The following is a 24,426-nucleotide window of genomic DNA, read 5'->3' as shown; positions in this document are numbered from 1 at the left end:
CTATATACAATTTAAATTATATATACACAATTTTATATATATATATAGTCTGATGATTGACACTTGGATTGTTTCTACCTTTTGGCCATTGTGAATAATGGTGCAATGCACATGGTCATACAGATATCTTTTTGAGACTCTGCTTTCAATTATTTTGGTTATATACCCAGAAGTGGAATTGCTGGATAATGTAATAATACTATTATATTTTTTATTTTTGAGGAACTGCCATACCGTTTGAATTAGTGGCTATATCATTTTACATTCCCACCAACAGTGCACAAAGGTTCCAGTTTCTTCATAATCTCACCAACGCTTGTTATTTTGTTATTCTGGGGTTTTTGTAGGGAGAATAATAGCCATCCTACTGGTTGTGAGGTGGAGTAGTGTCTTTTAAATTCAACTTTAACCTAGAGAAAATTATGATGGAAATGATGATGAAATGTAGACTCTCATTTATATATTATGGCCAAAGTCTAAATTTGAATACTGTGCCAACTGACTGTTTTCTACTCTATTGTCCCACAAATGATACTCTTCAAATAAGGATTATGGCAGCCTAAGAAATCAGGAAAACATAGCTGGGAATTTGCCAAAACAAAATCCAGCAAGATCTTTTTGAAGGTAGTGTTTTAAAAAAAACCATAAAATGTATGCACTTGAACCTTGTACAGAATACAACTGTCCTCAGGCTAGAGCTACTGACTTAATGTAGTATGCAAGGTGAGGGATTTAGCAAGCTCAGTTTTCTTTCATTGCCAATTCATTTCCTCAGTTTATACATAAAAGATTGGAAAAGGGCTTACAGACAGTAGTTAGCAGTAACACTGATTGGCAATAAGAAATAACTGCATTGCCGGGCGCGGTGGCTCAAGCCTGTAATCCCAGCACTTTAGGAGGCCGAGGCGGGTGGATCACGAGATCAAGAGATCGAGACCATCCTGGTCAACATGGTGAAACCCCGTCTCTACTAAAAATACAAAAAAAAAAATTAGCTGGACATGGTGGTGCATGCCTAATATCCCAGCTACTCGGGAGGCCGAGGCAGGAGAATAGCCTGAACCCGGGAGGCAGAGGTTGCAATGAGCCGAGGTCGTGCCATTGCACTCCAGCCTGGAGCGAAACTCCGTCTCAAAAAAAAAAAAAAAAAGAACTGCATTATTGCAATGTGGTAGAATCATTTAAAAGTCGAAAAGTCACAGGACACTATTTTAACATAGTGTATTATGTTTTGTTTATAATTAGCATGCTATCCAAGGAGAAAGTGAGTACACAAAGGGTGTTTAGTTCACTAAGGCAGGAAAAAAAGAACTCCAAAGTATTTTTAAATTCTTTTCATTGAAACTATCAGACTGAGAATATTTGCTTTTCAAAGGAATTGGCTTCATTTATCTAAAAAATGCTATCATATGGATTAACTGATTTTCCAATGATGCAGAAAGGATGACATATGGTATAGAATAGCATATATTCAAGTGTCCAAAAATATTCTCATAATCTTTCCCATGTAAAATCCAATTGTTCTCTTAATTTTAATTTCCTAGGATGATCCTTCTAATCTCTGTAAACCTTTTCTTTTGTCTGCCTAACTGTTATTCAATAGGTATCTCTTACAGAAAGTTTCCCATTTCTTTTTACTTTTCAATTCTGGGTTCCTTATTTTTCCGGTGTGGTATCACAGCACATAGCATTTTCCCTCTTGTACTTCTCTCTCTCTATTGCAGTCAATCTGTGTTCCTAACCATCTGACCCCTGAGACCACTAGTGTGTCCCAGATCAGTAATAGCCAAAGGGACAACGTTGTTATCATGCTGAGAATTGTATATAGCATACATCTTGGTATGTCTCCAGGAATGTGAGGCCATTAGGTTGTCAGATATGAGTCATAGTGGGAAAAATATTAGGATCATGGAACCAGAGTGTGAGCAACTTGAGCCTTCTTTCTTTTTCTCCCATATATAGTAGTGTTTGACTTAGGCATTAGTATAAACACTAAGGTGAAGAGTTTGGATTTTTGCTGTACTAAAAAAATGCATTATAGAATTGAGTTTTGTGTAGGGACAGTGTTAGAATTGTGGTACAATAAAACTATTATAAGATCATTCTCTTCCTTCTTCCAGAAAGGACATAAGATTGAAGACTCAAAGATTAGAGGCATAAAATTGCAGTGAAAGGAGGAATGTAAAGTCAGGGTGGGGAAAAAGTAGAACCAGATATGAGGCACTAATATAATCTCTGATTACCTATGCATTTTCTAAGAGTGGAGTCAAATGCAATTCTGAGCTTTGTAGCAACCAACTCAAAAAGGAGAAGCCTTTAAGTCAGAACTTCACAATAGCTGTGAGATCAATCAAACAACTATTTAGAGGAGTAGAACTATTGTTTCTTTTCCAAAAATAAAAATAGCCTTATTTTGCTTTCATTCTAAAAATGGTATGTTACTTATTTTTTAAAATCAAGCAATAAAGTACAAAATCTTATATAATTACCCCACTAGAGCACTTGTGGTCATACCCCTAAGCTTCTTGGTAGTCAGTCCAGAAAAGGAAACAGTTGGTCACACAACTCATACTGCCCAATTTATACTTCAAACAGTATAAGATCTTGTTAATTTTCCTACACTTTTAATAATACTAGGTCTGTGTTGTTAATCTTTCCTGGTCCTATAAGAGAAAACTTATATTTGTTATTTTCTACTATCCTTAATACTAGTGTCTGATGTGACTTTCTCCTATGGTTTTTATAAGTAGACACTATGTATTGTAATGAACAAGTATTCTTTATAACATACTTTGATTAATTTGATAAGTTTTTTTCTGGAGTATTTCTTACAATAACACTGAATTATGGGTAATGGTATCCCACCTAGTTTTTAATTCAATAAAACCAGTTTTTCTGAGGCAAATATGTGATTGCCTGTTATTCAACCTTTTTATTGATTTGGCTTTATTCAGGAACGTATTTGTGGTAGAGACCACAAGCTTCCTACCAAAATCTACTTTTTCCTTCTTTGTGGACACACAAACTACGATTAGGAGCTCCATTTGAAATTAAATGTGGATATGTGACTAAGTTTTCTCTAGTGCATTGTAAATGAAAGAAATGTGAGTCACTTCATTGGCCTGGGCCATAAAAATCTCCATTATGCTCTTTTTTTTTTCTGACTCTTTTTTCTTTCTGACTAAATGAAATGGCAGTGTTCAGGGAAACCTTAGAAGTCATGTGTTGAAAATGACTCAATAGCCATCAGCCTGGATCCTTGAATGACCGTGTGGAAAGAGTTGCATGGCCTAGCTGAACATTCACCCAGCACTGTTAAATAAGAAAGAAATACACTTCTAATTAACTACTTAGTTTTTAGAGTCTATTTATTACTGCAGCTTAGCCAATCTCAATTAATACAATATTTTAGATAATATAACTGAGCAGAAATTGAGCTAGATTCAAATGCTCCATATCATCAGGAAATGCACCATCTTTATAACATGATTCTGAATTGGTTTTATTCATAGATAGATTTTCTCCACGTAGTAGAATAAATGGCCCAGCAATCCCAGATCTTCCGTGGTCTTTATAGCTTATGATCATAGAAGCTGAGAAAGTATCTTTTCCTGGAAGCACCAGCAAAAGTTCTAGGAAAACTCTTAATTGGCTCAGCTGGGGTCATGTACCCATCCCTGAAATAGTTTATGTGGCTAAAAGGATAGAATACCATGGGTCAAACTTGGTTTACATTGCTACCTCTAGGTAGAAGGGTGGTAGTCCCACACAAACCCCATGGACAAAGTAGGATTGTATGGAATGGAGTAGTTCCCTAAAGAAAGGACTTCTGAATAGTAAATAATAGACATCAGAATGCAATATGGTTAGGTTTTTAAAATTAATATAGATATGAAATGAGAAGGACCTGTATGAAGATCTTGGTGTGGATATAAAATAAAAGGAAATCTTGAAATAAAATATATTTTGTTGCAAGTTTGCATTGTCAGGGTAGGAAAAAAAACTGAACTTTTAAAAATAATGAAAAAATTTTTAAATTGTGCTAAAAAATAAAACATATGAGTTGGTAGGATTGCTTGAGGCCAGGAGTTAAAGACCAGCCTGGGCAACATCATGAGACCTCATCTCCACAAAAAATTTAAAAATCAGCTGGGCAAGGTGGCATGTCCCTATAGTCCTAGCTACTCCAGAGACTGAGGTGGGAGGATTTCTAGAGCCCAGGAGTTCAAGGCTGCAGTAAGTCACGATCATGCCACTATACTCATTCCCGAGTGACAGAGTGAGACTCTATCTCGAGAAAAAAACAAAAATAAAATAAAAATATAACAGCTTAACCAGTTTTAAGGGTACAGTTCAATATTGTTAAGTATATTCACATTGTAAAAACAACTGTCATTTATAATTAGGAAATGAGTAAAATAACAGTCCTATCAATATATTTGACAGATTTGAAAGAAACAGCAGTTCAGACCTGGGAGAGGTGGATATCATAACCACTGATCAAGCAGGCCAGACCATAGGTTTCCAAGTCTCAGGGAGCCAATAGAATAGTCCTGGGCAGGTGATTTGCGAGACAGGAATAGCTAACAGTGAGGAAAATGGTCGACACCTGGGCAGTGACATCACCATTAGACCAGCTCTCAGTAGCATTCAGTAACGATTTCTACAACTGAGATACAGGGCAAAATTCAAGGAACAAAACTCCCTTACTACTTAATTGGTATCAGCAACAAAAATGACTTCATGTTGACAAATTGACTTGGGATATCTTACATGTTCCTCTGCTTCAATGTAAAATTCTCACAGGTAGGAACTTATAGGCCTTACTCATATAGGTGGGACCATTTCAGCGACTAAATGCTAAGCTCAGTTTTACAGGAGAATACACAACTCTGTGTAGCAGAAATATAAAGACATACAAGTAGAGAGCATTGCTTTAAACAAAAGTTTATGATTGGAGCTCATTGAGTGGTTAGAGTTATAGATGAAATCCTGTTAGTTTCCATCGTAGAGATAAAGCTAAAATAATGGGAGCTTATTCTCTCTTACACCATTAGTATAATTCTAAAGGGGTCACTGCAAAGTAGCAGTGGACCTCATTGTTATCAACAAATATTTGAATGTTCCATTATATGTAGTGTGAGATTCAAATACCACAAGACAAGAAAATGTATATTAACTCTTAAGAGGAGGAAAATATATATAGCATTGCTTTGTTTTAGCATTCTATTCCTTTATTTACCTTGTACACCACAACAGAAGACTATACTTTTATATGTTTTAGTAATATGGCAAGTTTCAGTTTCCCAACTTACAAATCAGTTGAATCCTAAAAGTTCCATGTATGTAGTTTGTTTAAATTCAACACATTTTAAAATAGAAACTGCGTTATAAATTGTAGTTCTGTTTCCACAATGATTCACAAATCACTTTTAATTCACAATTCATCTGAATTACTTCATATAAGCAAACAATGTGATTAGCAGTGAAATCAATAGATAAAGTAATTTGACGGGTTTTTGAAAGCAGATATGAAAGACAAAAATAGGAGATGTAAGTATATATGAGAAAAACGCTTTTTCAGGTGGGTGTGAGTCAGCTAAAATAAAAAAGGCAGAAGAAAAAGCAAGCCCAAATTATGCATTATCTTTCTAAAGGTAAGAAAGCGGATACTGATTTCAGATTATTTTAATACCTTTGCCAGCCAATAAGTGGTGCTATTGTCACAGAATAGTTAGGTTGTTCTGTAGCATAAAGCAAAGGGAGAATGTGAAAAGTATATGTGATGTGGTTGTAAAATAAGTTATGAAAAGAAGGCAGAAATTAAAAAGGGAGGCAGTGTGAACTGGACTGTATGTGGACGCTGGTTTTGTAGTGTAGGAGGTGATTATGTTAGTACATTTTCTTAAATTTCCATGTAAAAATTAAACATAATTCAAGACACACCTTTCCTCATCCATTAAATTTTCTTTGAGCTTTAGTTTCCTCAATTATGAAAGTGAAGATTGTTGTGAGAATTAAGCAAGAAAATAAAAATAAAGTGCCCAATAATACCATATACATAATTGTTGCTCAATAAATATAATTCTGCTCATCTAAATGAATCAGATAACATTAATATGCCAAATTAACATAATATTATTGATATATTGTCAAATTAGACTAATTACACGACCTTCAGAACCTGGAAGCTTATAAGAAAGTAGCAAGGAATAGGGAAAAAGTGTTAAGCTTTGTCATTTGCTACTAAGAATAAAGACTTTTTAACTCCAATTATTTGATTCTTTTGGAGGTAAGTATCCGGGCATGGGCTACCAGTACATCCATGAGTAGAGAGGCAAGCTTCACTTTTTTTTTTTTTTTTTTTTTTTTTTTTTTTTTTTTTTTTTTTGAGACGGAGTTTCGCTCTTGTTACCCAGGCTGGAGTGCAATGGCGCAATCTCGGCTCACCGCAACCTCCGCCCCCTGGGTTCAGGCAATTCTCCTGCCTCAGCCTCCTGAGCAGCTGGGACCACAGGCACGTGCCACCATGCCCAGCTAATTTTCTGTAATTTTTAGTAGAGACGGGGTTTCACCATGTTGACCAGGATGGTCTGGATCTCTTGACCTCGTGATCCACCCGCCTCGGCCTCCCAAAGTGCTGGGATTACAGGCTTGAGCCACAGCTTCACTTTTATATGCACTCTATTTTTGGAGACCCCCATCTTAAAGTAATACTTTGTTGCAGATCTTACTATTTGTGGCTAAAGTGTTTATCTTTTTGACCATCATTGAGAAATAAGGAATAAGTAGGGAAAAATAGCAAGATTAATGGTCTTTTTACAGCCTTCACACGCAAAATGGAATTAACTTTTGTTTTTCATGCTTCTACTGTCTGCCTTTTGGTGCAATCACAGCTTATTAACATGTCTTTCTACCAGCGAACTAAAATAGAGAACAAAGGTAAAATTCATGTCATCCAATTTTGTTAGTTATTAGCCAGGGAAAAGTTTGTCATAGAAAGAGTTTAAACTAATGACTAAAATAATATGGTGCTGTGGCCGGGCACAGTGGCTCAAGCCTGTAATTCTAGCACTTTGGGAGGCCAAGGCGGGTGGGTCACCTGAGGTCAGGAGTTCGAAATCAGCCTGGCCAACATGGTGAAACCCTGTCTCTACTAAAAATACAAAAATTAGCTGGGCGTGGTGCTGCGTCCCTGTAATCCCAGCTACTCAGGAGACTGAGGCATGAGAATCACTTGAACCCAGGAGGCTGAGATTGCAGTGAGCTGAGATCACGCCACTGTACTCCAGCCTGGGCGACAGAACAAGACTCTGTCTCAGAAAACCATACAAACAAAAAATATGGTACTATATAAAAATTTTTCTTGTGGACTTTTCTTTCCTTTCACTGCTGATAATTCGTGTCAAACTACCTAAATCTTCCCCTTCACAGCAGCCTCCAGTTCTGAGGGGTTCAAAGTATTAAGAATGCCTCCCCAGTGAAGGCCTGCCTCCTTGATGACAAGTGAATTGGAGCGTTGTTTTTCCCTCTTGCTGTTCAGACTTGCTTTGTCTCTTCCTAAGTACTTCTTATTCCAACGTGAGAAAATGACTTCTCACTGAACTCATCCTTTCTGAACACTGGAAACAAGCCTTAAATCAAGTTCCAGCTTTAAATCATAGATTCACAGCTGAAGTAGGCTTTATATGTTCTTGGAGAACAGAACTGTAGGAAAAATCCTACGTCGTGTTACTACCAGTTACTCAGTAGTTTGTGACAGATTGCTTGACTAACTAAATGAAAAATAGTATAGGGAAAGAAGTAAATGAATGCTGGTCTTTCTAACCGTTGGTAAGATCTTGATTTTGTTATATGTTCCTGGACAGACTGGGAATCTCAGAAGTACAGTACTTGATCTGAATCAGTGATTTTCACAGGACTCCTTAGACTCCTAGGAGTGTGAGGAGGTAACCACATTTAAAGAGAGGAGAGAAAAGGTGGGTGGTACTCTGGACCCCTGCCTCAACCAGAGAGGCTCTGCTTGAATAGTTTTGTAAATTGAACCTCTAAAGAAGACATTTTTAATGACAAGAGTTTGAGAATTATTGGCACCCCAGCCTTTTATCAGCTAAATCTAATTTTTGAGCTTGGCGATCTGTTCACAAATACTAGTGTAGCTCCTGTTAACTTGATAACTATCATATTTCATTAGATGTTCATGTGGTCTCCTTCTATATCAGAGTATGTTTCTATTTATTAGTGATCAGTGGTGCCTGGTGGCTAACTAAATTAAATAGATTAATGAAGAGTATTAGTAATTTCATGGATTAATAAATATAATTTTTAAAAATTGAGACTAATGTACCACAAAATGCACTCTATTTTTATTAAATTATTCATATTTAAAACTGCCACATATTCTGTGAATTAGCAACAATGGATAACAGTATGGTCTTTGACTCTTTTATAGTCTGTGATTAATGACCAAGTACTTGATTTCTGTGAAACCATTTGGGTCTAGAAATCAATCACATAATCAACTGCATCTGCTACATTTCAAATCTGAAAATAAAGTTTGGGCTTGACTCAAGCTTTATAAGTACTATAATTTTATAATTCTCGAAATTCTAGTAATATTTGCCATCATTTTAAATTATTTCCTTCCTTCTCTTTTTACCTGTATATTGAAAGCCCCAACTCCAAATTAGATTTTCAAAGTGAAAATTAAATACTTGATTATATTATTTTATACCATACTGTATTTACTAATTTTGAAAGAAGAAAATATTCTTTTTATTTATATTTTTTGGGTTTTTTTTATATCAAGGGTGTACCAGATTGGAATTTGTTTGCTTGAGTCACTATTAAATAAGATTTCCAATCACATTCATAAATGTTCTCTCATTATAAAATAGTTTTGTTAAAACTTGAAATTCTTTATAATATCTTAAAGCCTATTTAATTTAGCTAAAAAAAATTTATTCCTCGCCTTTTTTCCTTCCTTTTTGTGTGTGTTTAAGACACGTTAACTCATGTTATAATTTAGATACATTCATAACAGAATCACCTAATATTCATTTTTGTGATTTTTTTAAATGTTCAAATTTTCAATTATGAATATACTTCATACGTTGGAGATAATTTAGCTTTACAAAGAAGTATAGAAGGTATTAAATGAATGGAGTACTTTCAAAAGCTGATTCCTACACATCAATCAAAACCTGAAATGGCTGCTTCTTTCAGCTCTTCAGAGTGAACACATTATTACATGGACTAAATAGTCATACATTCATTATTTATATTTTTTGTTTGAATGGTTACCTTCTTTTGGAGAGTAGATCAGGTGCAATTGCAACTGTGCTTTTTCAGTGGATCAAAAATTCCTTTCATTTTGAAAAAGAAATGATTTTTCAACATAATATGCAAGTGTTATTTCTTTTTTTTAAAGACAGTTTTCAATGTATGATTTCCTCAGTGATGGAAAGGAAGTAAATGAAGTAAAATGTTAGACATTTCTAAGACTTACATGTTTGATTTGGGAATATAATCAGAAAATGAACCTGCTTAATTATATCTTCTTAGATTAATGCAAAGTTTATTCAGTGTATATTTGTTGGTTGAATTACAGATGTTTTTAGAACTCTAAAGATTTGTTCGAATATAATGCTCTCATGGTACTTTTAAAAATTAACAGTCAATAAGAGTTTATTGTCCTTGTGGAAAGCACAAACACAAATTTACAATAGGTTATCTTTTTTTCTTAAATTGTGATATTCTTCTTATGTACTTTGAGATTAAAATTTTATTTGTGGCTTTAAAAAATTCATGAATGAAGTCCAGTTTAAACAGAATATTGGTGTGCTTTAAGCATACCACAAGACATTTTCACTAATATAGGAAATAGATTACTTGGAATTGTTCTGCCGTCTTTCTGGGTGTAGTTTAAGACCTTTTATCTTTTCAGATATGAAAAGCTAAATCATAGTATATAAAGCATTTCAGAATAACCAAGCATTTTGATATAATGTTGGATTTTCTGTGATAGAACAAGTTGAGAGTCCTTGTAGAACACTTGTAAATATGAGAAAGCTAATAAGATTTTAGATAATCCATTAAACTAGTTGGCAGTCTTAAAAATTCTGAAAGCTTATCTTTAATACTTCTGTAATTGCTTTAAAAATATATTATCTGTGGAGATAGTTTTCCATGTTCACCTAAGTATATGTAGGACATGTCAGATAATTTAATCACTATGTGGAATAATAGCTTATGCTAATCATGAATAAAATGTTAGTTTTTAATTGGGTATCTGTAATAATACTATATACAAACTTTGTAAATGCTAATTTAAAAATCTTAAACAGAAAAAGCTTATGCTTGGAGTCATAGAAATGCTTGAGTTCAAATGCTAGCTATACAACTTTAATCAGCTATGAACATATGGATAAGTTAACTACCCTATGCCTCTTTTTTCTCATCTGTAGAAGACTGTTTTAAAGATAAAAGATAAAACATGAAAGGAACGTAAATATTGTTTGGTGCACAGCAAGTTCTTAATAAATAGATACTGCATTTGAATAACTTTAGTCAAATTATACTTTAAGTCATATGTAAAAATTGCTTTCAGTATAAGAATTCCTATTTTAGTGCTCTTAATTGGTGTTCATTTTATTTGCAATGTTTCAGAATAACAAAGTTTGAAAGCCAGCAAACAAAAATGATTTTTCAACATTATATTTGTTATTTCTTTGTGTTTAAAAACACAGTTTTCAATGTATGATTACCACAGTAATGGAAAGGAAGTAAATGAAGTAAAATGCTAGACATTTCTAAGACCTACATATATGTAGTGTGGCGCTTGGCTTTCAATAGTTCTCACTTTTATACATTATGCATTGACACTTCTAAACCTCCTTTTGTATGCAGAATCCAGTCTTTTATACATCACCACCAGTCAACAAACTGATTTAAAATTATCTCACGGTTGTACTGCTTGCTGCCACTGCTATAAAAGGACAGACATCAGTCAGACTATAAGGATCTTACTCTGGTTGTCCTACCTATTTGATCACCATTCCTCCAAGCCAGGGGCTCCTGTCAGGCATCAAAAGTCTGAAGCTTGCTTATATACAAGGAAACATCTGTCTCAGAAATGTGTCACCTCACTCAACCCAACCTTCCTTTCAACCCCGAAATCACCTCCAAATTACACTCATCTCTCCTCCTGCTACCCCATCAATGGAAAATATTGGACTAGAAGTAGACAACTGGTTGAAAACTATCACCAAGGATTACATATGCTTGTGAGTTACAGCTCTATAGTCCTCTACCTTTGATTTGGTACTAGTGGAAGAAAATGCCTCCTTCACTGTCTTAGATATCTTGTGAGCTCTGAAAGTCTGAACTGTAAAGCTTAAAGGCGCCCAAATATCTCTCCTGGCCTGTGTGAATGAATTAAGAAAGGAATAGTGGCCCAGGAAAGGAGAGATGCCTGAGTCAGCTGTTTCATTCTTAAGAACCATTGGTGTTTCCTGCCACAGGCACCTTTAAGAGTCTTACTGACCTACAGGGTCACTGAAACCCTAGGAAGGCAGTATTTGTAAGTAGTAAAATTAGAAATCTTATTTCTAACCATACTTTAAATAATGTCTTGTGCAGCTTTCATATGTGTAAGAACACTATATGCAGAAGAAAGGGAAACTTTCTAAATAAAAACAAAAACAATCCCCTTCCATTTGTAATTTTTACCAGAACCAGTCATGATAGTTAGAAAATAATGATTTTCCAACTCTGAAAATACTTGTTTCACATTTGCTGTTTATCAGCATGGTAAGCAAGAGCCCTTTTATCTCCCCAATTTTTATTTATCCATCTATTTATCTTTATTTTCTATTGCTGTGGCTTCATAGAGTCCTGGTTTTTTTTCAGTGGTATATATAGTTCTCAAACATTTTGGTTTCAGAATTCCTTTAGACTCTTCATAATTATGAGAGAACTTTGTAGAATATGTATTGATTTATTTTTTTTTAATAAAACTAAAGGGTCAGAACCACAGCTATATCCCAGCCCTTGGGCCCAAGATGCTAGAGTGTGCCTCAGAGCAATAGACCCTGGCTTAGTGGGAGAATTGCATTCACTTGTGCCTTTGAGAGTGAACCTGTACCTCACGTCCGAGGTGCTTATAGTAGTTTTGAAAGGCCTTGAGCTGAGGAACCCAACTCCCCAGACACTCTGAGGTGCTCCCCAGATAGATTGAACCCAAAGAGATCTTCTTCAAAGAATAAATCAAAAGAGAAATTTTTAAAATGTCTTAAGACAAATGACTTTGGCAGCCCAGCATACCAAAACATATGGAATGCAGCAAAGGCATTTCTAAAAGAGACATTATAGCAATTAATGCCTGTGTTAAAAACAAGAAATATTTTAAATAGTCTAATATTACACCTTAAGGAACCAGAAAAAGAACAGACTAAATCCCAAATAAGCAGAGGGAAGGAAATAATAAAAATCAGAACAGAAATAAATCAAATAGAGAACAAAAAGCCTTTGAAAGAATCAATAAAATAAAGAGTTGGTTTTTTGAAAACAAAATTTATAGACCCTTAACCAGCCTAAGAAAAGAAGATTCAAACAAAATAAAAAATGAAAGTGATGAAATTATAGCAGATGCCTCAGAAATGAAAAGGATAATACAAGACTATTATGAACAACTATGTGCCAACAAATTGGGTAACCTAGAGGAAATGGATGAATTCCTAGAAAAATACAACCTACCAAGATTTAGTCAGGAAGAAATAGAAAGCCTGAACAGACCAAGAACTAATAAAGAGATTAAAGAAGTAGTAGAAAACCCCCAACAAAGAAAAGCCGAACACCAGATGGCTTTACAGCTGAATTCTACCATACAGTCAAAGAAGAAATAGTACCGATACTTCTTAACTCCTCTAAAAAATACAGCTACAGAGAATGCTTCCAAACATTTTATGAGGCCAGCATTACCTTGATTCCTAAGCCAGACAAAGACATCACAAGAAAACTACAGACCAATTTTTCTGATGAACATTGGTGCAAAACTCTTCAATAAAACATTAGCAAACCAAATCCAACAACACATCAAAAAGCTTATACACCAGGACCAAGTGGGGAGATGTACTGCTGGCATGCAAGACTGGTTTAACATACACAAATCAATGTGACACATTACATCAACAGAATGAAAGATAAAAACTACATGATCATCATTAGTGCAGAAAAAAGTTTCAACAAAGTCTGATATCCTTTCTTGATAAAAATTCTCAACAGTTTAGTTACAGAAGGAAAATATCTCAATGTTATAAAGGCCGTTTATTAAAAATGCACGGTTAACATTATAATCTATGGGGAAAAACTGAAAACATTTCCACTAAGGTCTGGTGCAAGGGAAGGACATGCACTCTTACCCATTCTATTCAACGTAGTACTAGAAGTACTAGCAAGATCAATCAGATGAGAAAAAGAAATAAAAGGCATCCAAATCAGAAAAGAAATAGAATTATATTTATTTGTAGAAAACATGATTCTATATGTTAAAAAAAAATTTAAAGATTTTACAAAAAATAAAAAACCTGTTAGAACTAATAAATGAATTCAATAAAGTTACAGGATACAAAAATCAACATACAAAAATTTGCATTTTAATACACAGCCTAATTGAAAAAGACATCAAGAAACCATCCCATTTATGATAGGATTGAATAACATAAGATACTAAGGAATAAATTTAAGTAAGGAGGTGAAAAATAGGTACACCAAAAACTATAAAACACCGATGAGAGAAACTAAAGAAGATACAAATAAAGGGAAGGATATCCCATGCACATGGATTGGAAGAATTAATATTGTTAGAATGTTCATAGTACTCAAACCAGCATACATATGTAGCACAATCTCTATCAAAATTCCAATGGCATTCTTCACAGATATTTCATAAATGTTAGGAAAATAATCCTAATATTTGTATAGAACCATAAAAGACCTCAGAGAACCAAAACAATTCTTAGAAAGCAAAACAAAATTGGAAGCAACCTTGATTTAAAATTAATAAACACTTTTTAATGCTTTCTGATTTAAAATTTTATTACAGAGCTATAATAATCAAAACAGTATGATACTGGCATCAAAAATAGACATATAGATCAGTGGAACAGAATAGAGAGCCTAGAAATCAGTCTAAACATATATGATCAACTAATTTTTTACCAAAAAATTTTGATCAAAAATCTGTAGTGATCAAGTCACTCATATAACATGGCATAGTATTTGTATATAACCTGTCCACATACTTCTGTATACTTTAAATTATTTCTAAATTACTTATATACCAAATATGGTCTAAATGCTATATAGTTGTTATACTGTATTTTAAATTTCTATTTTATTGTTGTATTGTTATTTTATCATTTTTTTCCCAAATATTTTCAGTTGTGGTCCATTGAATCTGTGAATGCAGAGCCCATGGATACAGAGGGCTGATTGTATACAGAGACCAGGAACAAAACAGTGGTCACCTGGGACAGGAAGGGGTGGTGGGGAGAAGGGAGATATGCATCAAAGGATACAAAGTAGCAGATATGTATGGTGAACAAATCTAGAGCTCTAATGTTCATGAAGACTACTGGTAATAAAATTGTTCTGTGTGTAGGATTCATGCTAAATGAGTAGATTTTAGTTGCTCTTGCCACACGCAAAAAGGGGTAACTGTGAGATGATGTATATTTTAATTTGCTTCACTTTTAGTAACCTTTTTACTGTCTATCCATATCTCACAACATCATGTTATATCCGTTAAATATATACAATAAAATTTATTTTAAACACATAAAAGTGATAATTTTTAAGTGTTTATTAATTCATCTTAAAATATCATTAATAAATCCGTTACATGTTAACATAAAGAATGTATGGATCACTATACTTTACCTCTTTCTTCCTCCCCTGGTCTTGAAGTTCTGCCTTAATTTATAAAACTTCCTTTGTATGGCATCTTGGATACATATCTTTAATTGGCATAAATTTTCGTTTTTAGTATTTTTTTAACTTGCTTTATAGCCTGGGCTTAACAAGGCAGTCTTTTTTACTTTTATCTTCACATTTTAAACACAGTTGAACAAAAGAAATGTTATTAACACATTTTTACAAGAAATTTCTTTTTCCTCAGAATGTCAGAACAAGTTCAGAAACTGAACGTTGATTTTTCTTTGTAAGTTATGGAACAATGACATGAAAATTTTCATATTTTCCATGTGGTAGGAAAAAGGATATAGGTACAACTTTAATCTTATAAATACATGTGCACAAGTATATGTGTTGTGTATTTATGATCTGTTAGTTATAATAAACTGAAAGGAAATAGAATAACATGTTAATATGATATTTTGGGTCATGTGCTTACAGATCATTTTAATTTTTTTCTACTTTTTGGTATTTTCCAAATCTTCTTCATTGAAGTTTTAATGACTCTATTATTAGGATTAAGTTAAGTGATTTAAGATGTGTTTTCTACATTCTGAAACACCTTAATGAAAGGCAGGGTTTTTCCTTTTTTCTTTTTTGGAAAGAAATAGTTTATTTTGTAATCTTTTAAGAAATGGCAGTGACTGTTGCTTTTTAGCTTAGCCCTTGTATTTTACCAGCTGAAATATAGTCAGTTTAAAGATGTAACATTAGTAGTTATCTGAAAGTCTGGCAACATATCTTAGTGGTTAAGTGTCTAGGATCTGGAGTCAAAAGACCATGTTCAAATCCTGATTTCTGTTTGCTACCAAGTAAATGTCTTAAGTTCTTTTAAGCCTCAATCTCTTTATAAATGACATATATAAATGGTTAATTAAAGTGAAGTAATAATAGTACCTCATAGCATTATAAAGCTTAAATGAAATTACTCATGCAGAGCTAAACCTTAGTTCATTGTCTGGCACATGGTAAACATGCCATAAATGTTAATGTTATTTTTTTTTTCCTGCCTCTCTCTGGAAATCTAGGAGCTCTCCCTTCTTCCTTCAAACCTAACAAAACATTGTTGTACCCTACAGGATTTTATGAAATCAAGGGTAAACATAATCGAAGCAAGACTTTGATAATTCAACACCATTCCCTGTTCATAGGAATTTCCTACTGGTTATATTGGTTTTTATGCCTTGTATCACCATATATGTGGCTGGGCCTGAATCTTCAAACAATGTGGTCTGCAGTGTGGTTTCCCAAGTGTGGTCTACAAGATGACTTTAGATGACATAAAGACAACCCTTTACATTTTTTAAATCTATTTTTATGGGTGAACAAAAAATACAACTAATACATTAAGTCAGTGATTTCATGAATATTTTTTAGGGAAAGGTAGAAATGAGCATTGAGGAAAAATGCAAATTACTGTAAAGAAAAATATTAAGATATAGTACTGTAAGGTATGGCAAAAATCACAAAGATGGTACTTGAATGGCTGAAGTTTAGGATTCTGCTCTAGAGTCTCCTTCCTATGTCTGTGTCCAGGGTACTCATGCTCTATCCTTAGAAGTTCAGTAGAACAGGTGAAATCTGTCTTTGACCTAAACCTTTGTCATCTATGATATGCCTCAGGATCTCGCCTTTTATTATTTTTTCTTCCTTTCTTTTTTTTAAAAAACTAAATGGGATCTATATTTTTCTAAACAAAGAAATAGGAAATCTGCTATCCTCCTAGGACAATTGACTCGACATCAGCTAGCTTTAAAGTTTTTAAAGTTTGGAAAAATATACTGTTATATCTATGGTCTTTAAATCCATAGATTGTTGACCATTACCACCTTCTTGAATTCACTCTGTGTTTCAATTAAATATAATATTGTTTAGTATTAAATAAAACAACTATGCACTATTTTACTTAATAATACTCATTGAGTCTACCAATGTCAATTATTTTGTTATATTACTTAACCTACACATATATTGAATTAAATGTTTTTGTTACCAAGTTAATTTTTAAATGTAAATCAGATCCTAAAATTTTGATACTTGAGCAGGTACTTAAATTTGCTATATTCATGAGGATGGAGATTTTTTGCAATGATAGGGATTGTCTTTACAATTGCATGAAAGCATATTAGTATCAGTAAGTGTACAATTTGTGCATAATTCCTTACTCAGTGGGAGGCATAAATTCCATTCCTAGTTCATAAAAATTATATGAGTAGCATTTATTCCAAAAAAGGGAGTAGTTTTACAGTAATTTATTGAGGAGATAAACATGTCTGATTACAAAGAATTTATTTAATAAGCTAATAGCTTTATTTTACATTTCTAAAGATGTATACTTTTAAAAACACATCTTTGATGTCACCTATTTCTAAACGAAGGTTTACTCAGTGATTGTCCTGAAATTAAACTAGCTCATTAATTACTCTTCCTGTCTTTACACACACACACACACACACACACACACACACACACACGTATAACTTTTAATTTTAATCCTTGGTAGACCTTACATGAAGTTGATAGACTTAAGAGTAGGAATAAAAATTTAATTTGTTTTGTTGCAGATATGCCTGTTTTATATATATACATTTAGTAGTGCTACTGAGAACTATAGACCTGTCTATCCTCTCCCGTGTGCTAAACTTTATTGATGTACATTTAAAAATTTAAAGATCACACATGTACTTTGAGGATCCCATGTATTTGAATTTTTATTTTAGACCATAGTTTTCCTCTCTATAACTGTTACTCCAAAAAGATATTCTTACATTTTGGTAATTAGATAAGGACTATATGAAGACATAGGTATTTGACTAACACATTTTGAAAATTGTCATATAAGCATACTTTAATGTGTGCTAAATTACAAATACTAAATTTATAGTAACTTGTTATGATATATATGTGAATGTGAATAGTGTTTTAGTAAAAATACATGTACATATATTGAGCCTCTACTATGAGAGAAATGCACATGTCATTGTCATAGGCTCCTTTTACCCTAATCCTTGTCCCTACAACTTTTACTACCAGTCCCTTGTCCTACTGTAAATTTATTGGGTAAGATGAGCAGAAGGTAACTCCTCTTTGTGGAACTTGGGGAACTTCTGTGTTAGGATTAAATCCACCTGATTAAATGACTTCATAATGAAATGCAGAACTTCCCTGACCACATTCTTAAGGTTTATTAGCCTTAATGGGTGGTCTATGAACTCCCAGCCTTACACTTAATATTACTAAGACGGAAGAAATAAAACCAGCCATTCAGCCTTCTCAGGCTTTCCTCTTATGTCTTTCTTTCTCCTGCACAGTCACTCCCAGAAGTTTCCTGCCCACATTTAATGGAATTTATAGTTAATAGAATATCAGGTAGTGCAAGAGAGATTTGTAGGTATCAAGGTTGATATATTTAATTATGTAAGCCAGTATATTTAGCATAGTGTAAGATTGGCCTAGGAGTGGAGTGATAAGAGAAAGGAGTATTTTGTAAGGTCCAAATTTCTCTCCCTGACTGGTCTGATCACTTTTAAGCCATGCTGCTCTCTTTATCATTGCTCTTTGATGACTTCTCTGTCTCAGCTCACATTCCCTAGAGTAGGCAGGCACACTTGTTAAATAGTAGGTAGTAGAAAGCCTGCCTGGTTTCTGCAGGCTCAAAGTTTCAATGAGAAAGGAACATGATTTGAAGCAACCATTTTGACGAAGCTGTTTTGAAAGATATAAGACTTTCTGAAAACAGAAGAAAATAACTAATAGTTTTATGCCTCCTACATAAACTTAAAATATGCACGAATCAACTTTTTATTATGGAGTAATGTAAGCATTAGGCATTCTCATTCCATTCTTGACTTCTCACCAACTTTTTCTTTACTGTTCTCTCTGCTTTCATGTTTCTACATTGCTACTATTCCACTCCAGATGTTAATTTCTCATCTGAAGAACCACAGACTTTGAAATTGAGATAAAAGATCAAAGAGAGGCAAAACAGCAGCAGTTGGCCTCTCACTGTGGCTCTAACAGTAACATATGAACTTAGTAGCTTGTAAATGGTGACCTTCAATCCACCATAGTCATAACCAAACCAATAACCAATTTGTGTCATTCTTCTTTTAAGTTCCCTTGAGAGGGAATGATTCAGATGGGCCACGGAATTCAACCCATGGCTAGGTTCCCTTGGGTTTGTCAATGTATTAGGGACAGGGTGGCTGCAGGGTCTTTGGTCCGTTACACACTTAGTAACAGTCATGAGTATCAATTTTATTGGGTGATTGCAGCAGCCATTGGTACCTTTAAGATATATACATGTAAATCAGAAGGAGTTGAACTTTCTGTTGATTATTAAAATATTTTTATAGGCCATTAGTGCCCTATAGATTGGTTAATCTTTTTCTGTACATTGAATTTAGAATTTTTTTTTTTTTTTTTTGAGATGGAGTCTCACTCTGTAGCCCACGCTGGAGTACAGTGACACAATCTCAGCTCACTGCAGCCTCCGCCTCCCAGGCTCAAGTAATTCTCTTGCCTCAGGCACCTAAGTAGAGTAGCTGGGACTACCTGTGTGCACCACCATACCTGGCTAATTTTTGTATTTTAGTAGAGATGGAGTTTTACCGTGTTGCTCGGGGTGATCTCAACTTCCTGAGCTCAGGTGAGCCACCCACTTCAGTCTCCCAAACTGCTGGGATTATAGGCATGAGCCACTGCACCAAGTTTACCGTTAATTGCTGTATGCTGTGGTAGATAATTATAAATTACTGCAGTAGTTTAGAATTTGCCTTTTGTAACATACCTAATTCAAAATGAAATCTATTCTCTTCCTGTTAATTTAATTCTTTAACCATATAAGGGGTTATATAATATTAAAGGATTAATTATAGTAACTACTGTATCATAGATTTAAAAATGTATTAATGACTTTTGTCTTATAGGACAAACTATTCGAGAGAAAAGAATTGTAGAAGCAGCAAAAAAACAAGAAGTAGACTATGAACCAGGGGATATTCCTACAGAATGGGAAGGTAAGTTTCTGCTTTTAGTAGAATCTTATGGGAGGTAAATTGTCTAACAATATACAAACTCAATAAGACCATATATAATTATATAATGTTTCTCTTTGCAAAAAAATTTTACTGTCTGAATGTTTTAAACTTTGTTTTTTTTTTTAACATTGCATTCTTTGAAAGTTGTGAAGGTGCCAACTTTTAGTACGGGGATGCATGTATAGCAAAAAGAACTATTAAGCATTAGAAAAACTGGGACTAAGGTGAGACAAGCAAAAATCCTAAGATGCAAAATTTAAGCAGGCACTCACTTTCATATGGTGACCCTACACTTGCACAACCCTAGGATTTGAATCCTGTTTCTGGCACTCACTATACACATGAACTTGCAAAGTAACTTAAACTTTTAGTTTTTCCTTTTATAATTCATGCATGACACTTGCTGCAGATACCATTTGGAGTATTTTTTTCAACTCACAATGACCCTATTAACTGACCTATTGTTTAGACAAGAATGGATGCTTGATCCCTTTCCTAGGACTTTGAAATTAAGATAAAAGATCAAAGGGAGACAAAACAGCAGCAGTTGGTCTCTCAGTGTGGCTGTAACAGTAACATAAAAACTTAGTAGTTTGTAAGTGGTCACCTTTAATCTACCATCAAAGTTTTATTGCATAAAAAGCTGATTTATTTCAGAAAAGCTGATATTGTAGAAAAAGCAGATTTACTGAGAAGAAAACTGAAACTAGTTTACAATGAGAAGTATATAGAGAGAATATTTCCTAGTTTTCCAGCAGCTTTCTGGTTCCCAGTTCAGTTTCTATCTGAATGAAGTTCAGCTGCCAAGACTGAGTTCAAAATGGTACCCGATAACCATGTTATGTCTTTCCCTTTATTGCTTTACAGTGCCTAGCATATTGCCTGGCACATAGTAAGGCACCCAGTAGGTACTTAATCAGTATGCACTGAATTACATGAAATCTAGCTTGAGTTAGCTTTTGGTATGTGCAACTAAAAGAACCCTAACTGAAACCTCAATACCTATATTATACATCACTTACACATATCAAGTATTTACCTGGATGCCTGGTATTATCCCATTACTTTACCATCACTGTGTTTACTTATCACAAAACCCCATAAGGTAGGCGCTGTAATTAACCCACTGTATTAGGTCATTTTCATACTGCTATAAAGAAATACCTAAGCCCAGGCATGGTGGCTCATGCCTGTAATCCCAGCACTTTGGGAGGCTGAGGCATGCAGATCATGTGAGGTCAGGAGTTTGAGACCAGCCTGACTAACATGGTGAAACCCCATTTCTACTAAAAATACAAAAAATTAGCCAGGCATGGTGGTGCGCACCTATAATCCCAGCTACTTAGGAGGCTGAGGCAGGAGAATCGCTTGAACACAAGAGGCAGAGGTTGCAGTGAGCTGAGATCACGCCATTGCACTCCTCTTGGGCAACAAGAGCAAAACTCCATCTCAAAAAAACCCAAAAAAAACAAAAAAAGATGAAAAACAAGAAATACCTGAGACTGGGTAAGGAAAGAGATTTAATTGACTCACAGTTCACATGGCTGGGGAGGCCTCAGGAAACTTACAATCATGGCAGAAAGTGACAGGGAAGCAAGCACCTTCTTGGCATAGCAGCAGTAGAGACAAGAATGAAGGAGGAACTTCCAAACACTTATAAAGCCATCAGATCTCATGAAAACTCACTCACTTCACAAGAACAGCATGGGGGAAGCTGCCCACATGATCTAATCACCTCCCTCCTTCGATGTCATGGGGATTCCAATTCAAAATGAGATTTGAGTGGGACACAGAGTCAAACCATATCACCCAATAGATGGAGCACCTAAGGCCTAAAAAGGTTAGTTAATTGATCTGGGTTATATAGCTTCATACATGAGGAAACAGTAGGCTCATTGCCTCTTGGTTGGCATAGCATGATACCTTACATGTGGTAGCTATAGGCATTATGTTATTTTATGCCAGCATTTGAATGTAAACATATTTCAGTAAAAATATTTTTCCATTTCTGCTTACTAGCTGTGAAGATACTAGAACTATGAGAAATAGAACATAAAAATAAGTAGATGCAAAAGGGTTTTTGAAGAAATACAGAACATAAATTGGCAACATGTAGGAGGGGCAATTGAGCTTTCTCATTTTAGCAGACTCCAGTGTTATAAGTTACATTTACAATTCTTAGATAATGCTTGCACCTTCTTATAATGAGTCTGTTTTTATCATTTTTTCCAATAATAGTATAGAATTAAGATGTTTATAGAAATAATTAAGTTATAAATAAATGGGTAGGCAATGACTCATTTTTCAGCCTTTGAGACTTTCAGAAAGTTTGACTGAAGTTCTGATCTTTTTATCGCTGTCCTGATCTAGTAATTCAGCATAGCTCTCCCATGGAACATATATTTAAAACAAATGTATCAACCAAACACTAAACAAAAATTACTTTTATGGTGGTACACATTAATTAAGTGTGAAAAATAAGAACTCAACACCATGCAAAAGTAAATTAAGTGATTTTGGGTTCAGATGAATATTATATTTGTCAGTTATTAGTAGCAGGATACCGGTACCTGAAAGTTGCATATTCTCCTACAATATAGATTAAACAATGTGCCCTTTTTGTTCATTTCATAGGTAATTATTAAGGACCTCTACATTCATAGAGCTTACGTTCTGGGGTGGGAGAAAAACGATACACCAGATAAAAAACTAGACTATATTGTATGTTAATGGCCACAGAAAATAAAGCAGGGAGAGGACATAGGGAGTGTTGGGGAGAATTTTGCAGTTTTTTTTTTTTTCTTTTCGAGATGGAGTTTCGCTCTTGTTACCCAGGCTGGAGTGCAATGGCGTGATCTCAGCTCACCGCAACCTCCGCCTCTTGGGTTCAGGCAATTCTCCTGCCTCAGCCTCCTGAGTAGCTGGGATTACAGGCACGCGCCACTATGCCCAGCTAATTTTTTGTATTTTTAGTAGAGACGGGGTTTCATCATGTTGACCAGGATGGTCTCGATCTCTTGACCTCGTGATCCACCCGCCTCGGCCTCCCAAAGTGCTGGGATTACAGGCGTGAGCCACCACGCCCGGCCTGCAGTTTTAAATAGTGTTTAGAAAAGGCTTTGCTGAGATGATTTCTAAATAAAGACATAAGGAGCTAGTCATGCAGCTAACTATCTGAGCAGCATTACTGGAGAGCAAGTACAAAAGCCCTGGGGCAGGAATGGGCAGGAGCATGCTCAGATGTTTAAAGAACAGCAAGGAAGCTAGTGTAACTGGGATAGAATGACAGAGAAAGTAATGGATACGGTTAGATAGTTAACAGGATTGTCACTCTGTGGGGCCTTATAGCCTATTTTAAAGACTCTGGTTTTATTCTTAGTGAGACTGGAAGCCATTATAGGGTTTTGAAAAGAGTAGTCATAAGTCCTGAGGTATATTTAACAGGATCACTATGGCTGCTGCATTACAAATAGACTTAGGGGAACATAGGCAAAATATGGAAACAGGAATTTCTTGTAATAATTTAGGCATGTGATTAATTGTGACTTAGGCCAGAGTAATAGTGAGGGGTGGAAAGAAGTAGTTGCATTCTGGATCTATTGTAAACGTATGGCCAACAGAATTTGATGACGTATTAGATGTGGAACGTATGAGGAAAGCAGTCAATAATGACTCTTAAGCTGTTTTAGCCTCACCTGGAAAAAAGACTTGCTGTTAATATACATGTGCAGGACTGTGAAAGGAGCAAGTTAGAGGTGGAAAGATGAAATCAATTTTGGACATGCTAAGTTTGAGATGCCTGTTAGACATCCAAGTTAAATTGTATGTGAGCCAAGAATTTGGTGGACGTATCTGTACTAAAGATAAAATGTAGGAGTTGCCAGCAAATAAATGGTATATAAAGCAATGAGACTGAAGAGATCACAAAAAGAATGAGTGTAAACACAAATGAGAAATTCAAACACTCACCCATAGGATGCTCCATAGTTTAGTTAGAGACAATGGAGACCAAAAAGCAGCTGCCAGAAAAGTAAGAGAAAAGAAGAAAAGTGTCATAGAAGCCAAATATTAAAGAGGAAGAAGTAATCAAAATGTCAAATGAGGACTGAAAATTAACTCTGCTTTAAGAAGAGGGATTTCTCACAAAAATAGTTCTGTAGAGTGGTAGGAGCAAGTACATGATTAAAAAAGAAATGGATAGCAAGAGAGAATTTGGAGAGACTGAGAATAGACAGTGTTTATGACGATTTTCTCTGTAAAGAAAAGGAGAATAATGAAGCAGTACTTGGAGAGGAAAATGGAGTCAAGAAATACTTTGTTTTGTTTTAAAGACAGAAGAGAATTTTGTAATAATGATGGAAAAGATCCAGTCAGAAAGAAGAATTGCAGGAAAGAGGACGTTCTTGAGAAGGCA

At 34.7% G+C, this 24,426-nt stretch overlaps 1 protein-coding gene across 5 annotated transcripts in view; it reads left to right on the top strand.

Annotated features, from left to right (window-relative positions):
- Nucleotides 1-24,426, top strand: part of NDUFAF2 (NADH:ubiquinone oxidoreductase complex assembly factor 2) — a 234,718-nt gene that overhangs the window by 119,176 nt on the left and 91,116 nt on the right. For all 5 annotated transcript variants that reach the window (XR_013532301.1, XR_013532300.1, XR_013532302.1 and 2 more), the window contains exon 2: nucleotides 19,902-19,991. Coding sequence is in view for 2 of the 5 variants with exons in the window: in XM_002744928.7 (XP_002744974.1) it covers nucleotides 19,902-19,991 (90 nt within the window). In the remaining 3 variants the exon portion in view is untranslated. The remainder of the gene's footprint in view (nucleotides 1-19,901; nucleotides 19,992-24,426) is intronic.

This window comes from Callithrix jacchus, chromosome 2, assembly GCF_049354715.1.
Source record: "Callithrix jacchus isolate 240 chromosome 2, calJac240_pri, whole genome shotgun sequence".
NCBI classification, from domain to species: domain Eukaryota; kingdom Metazoa; phylum Chordata; class Mammalia; order Primates; family Cebidae; genus Callithrix; species Callithrix jacchus.
Note: the sequence above shows the minus strand (reverse complement) of the source record. Positions and strands in the feature narration are given on the sequence as shown.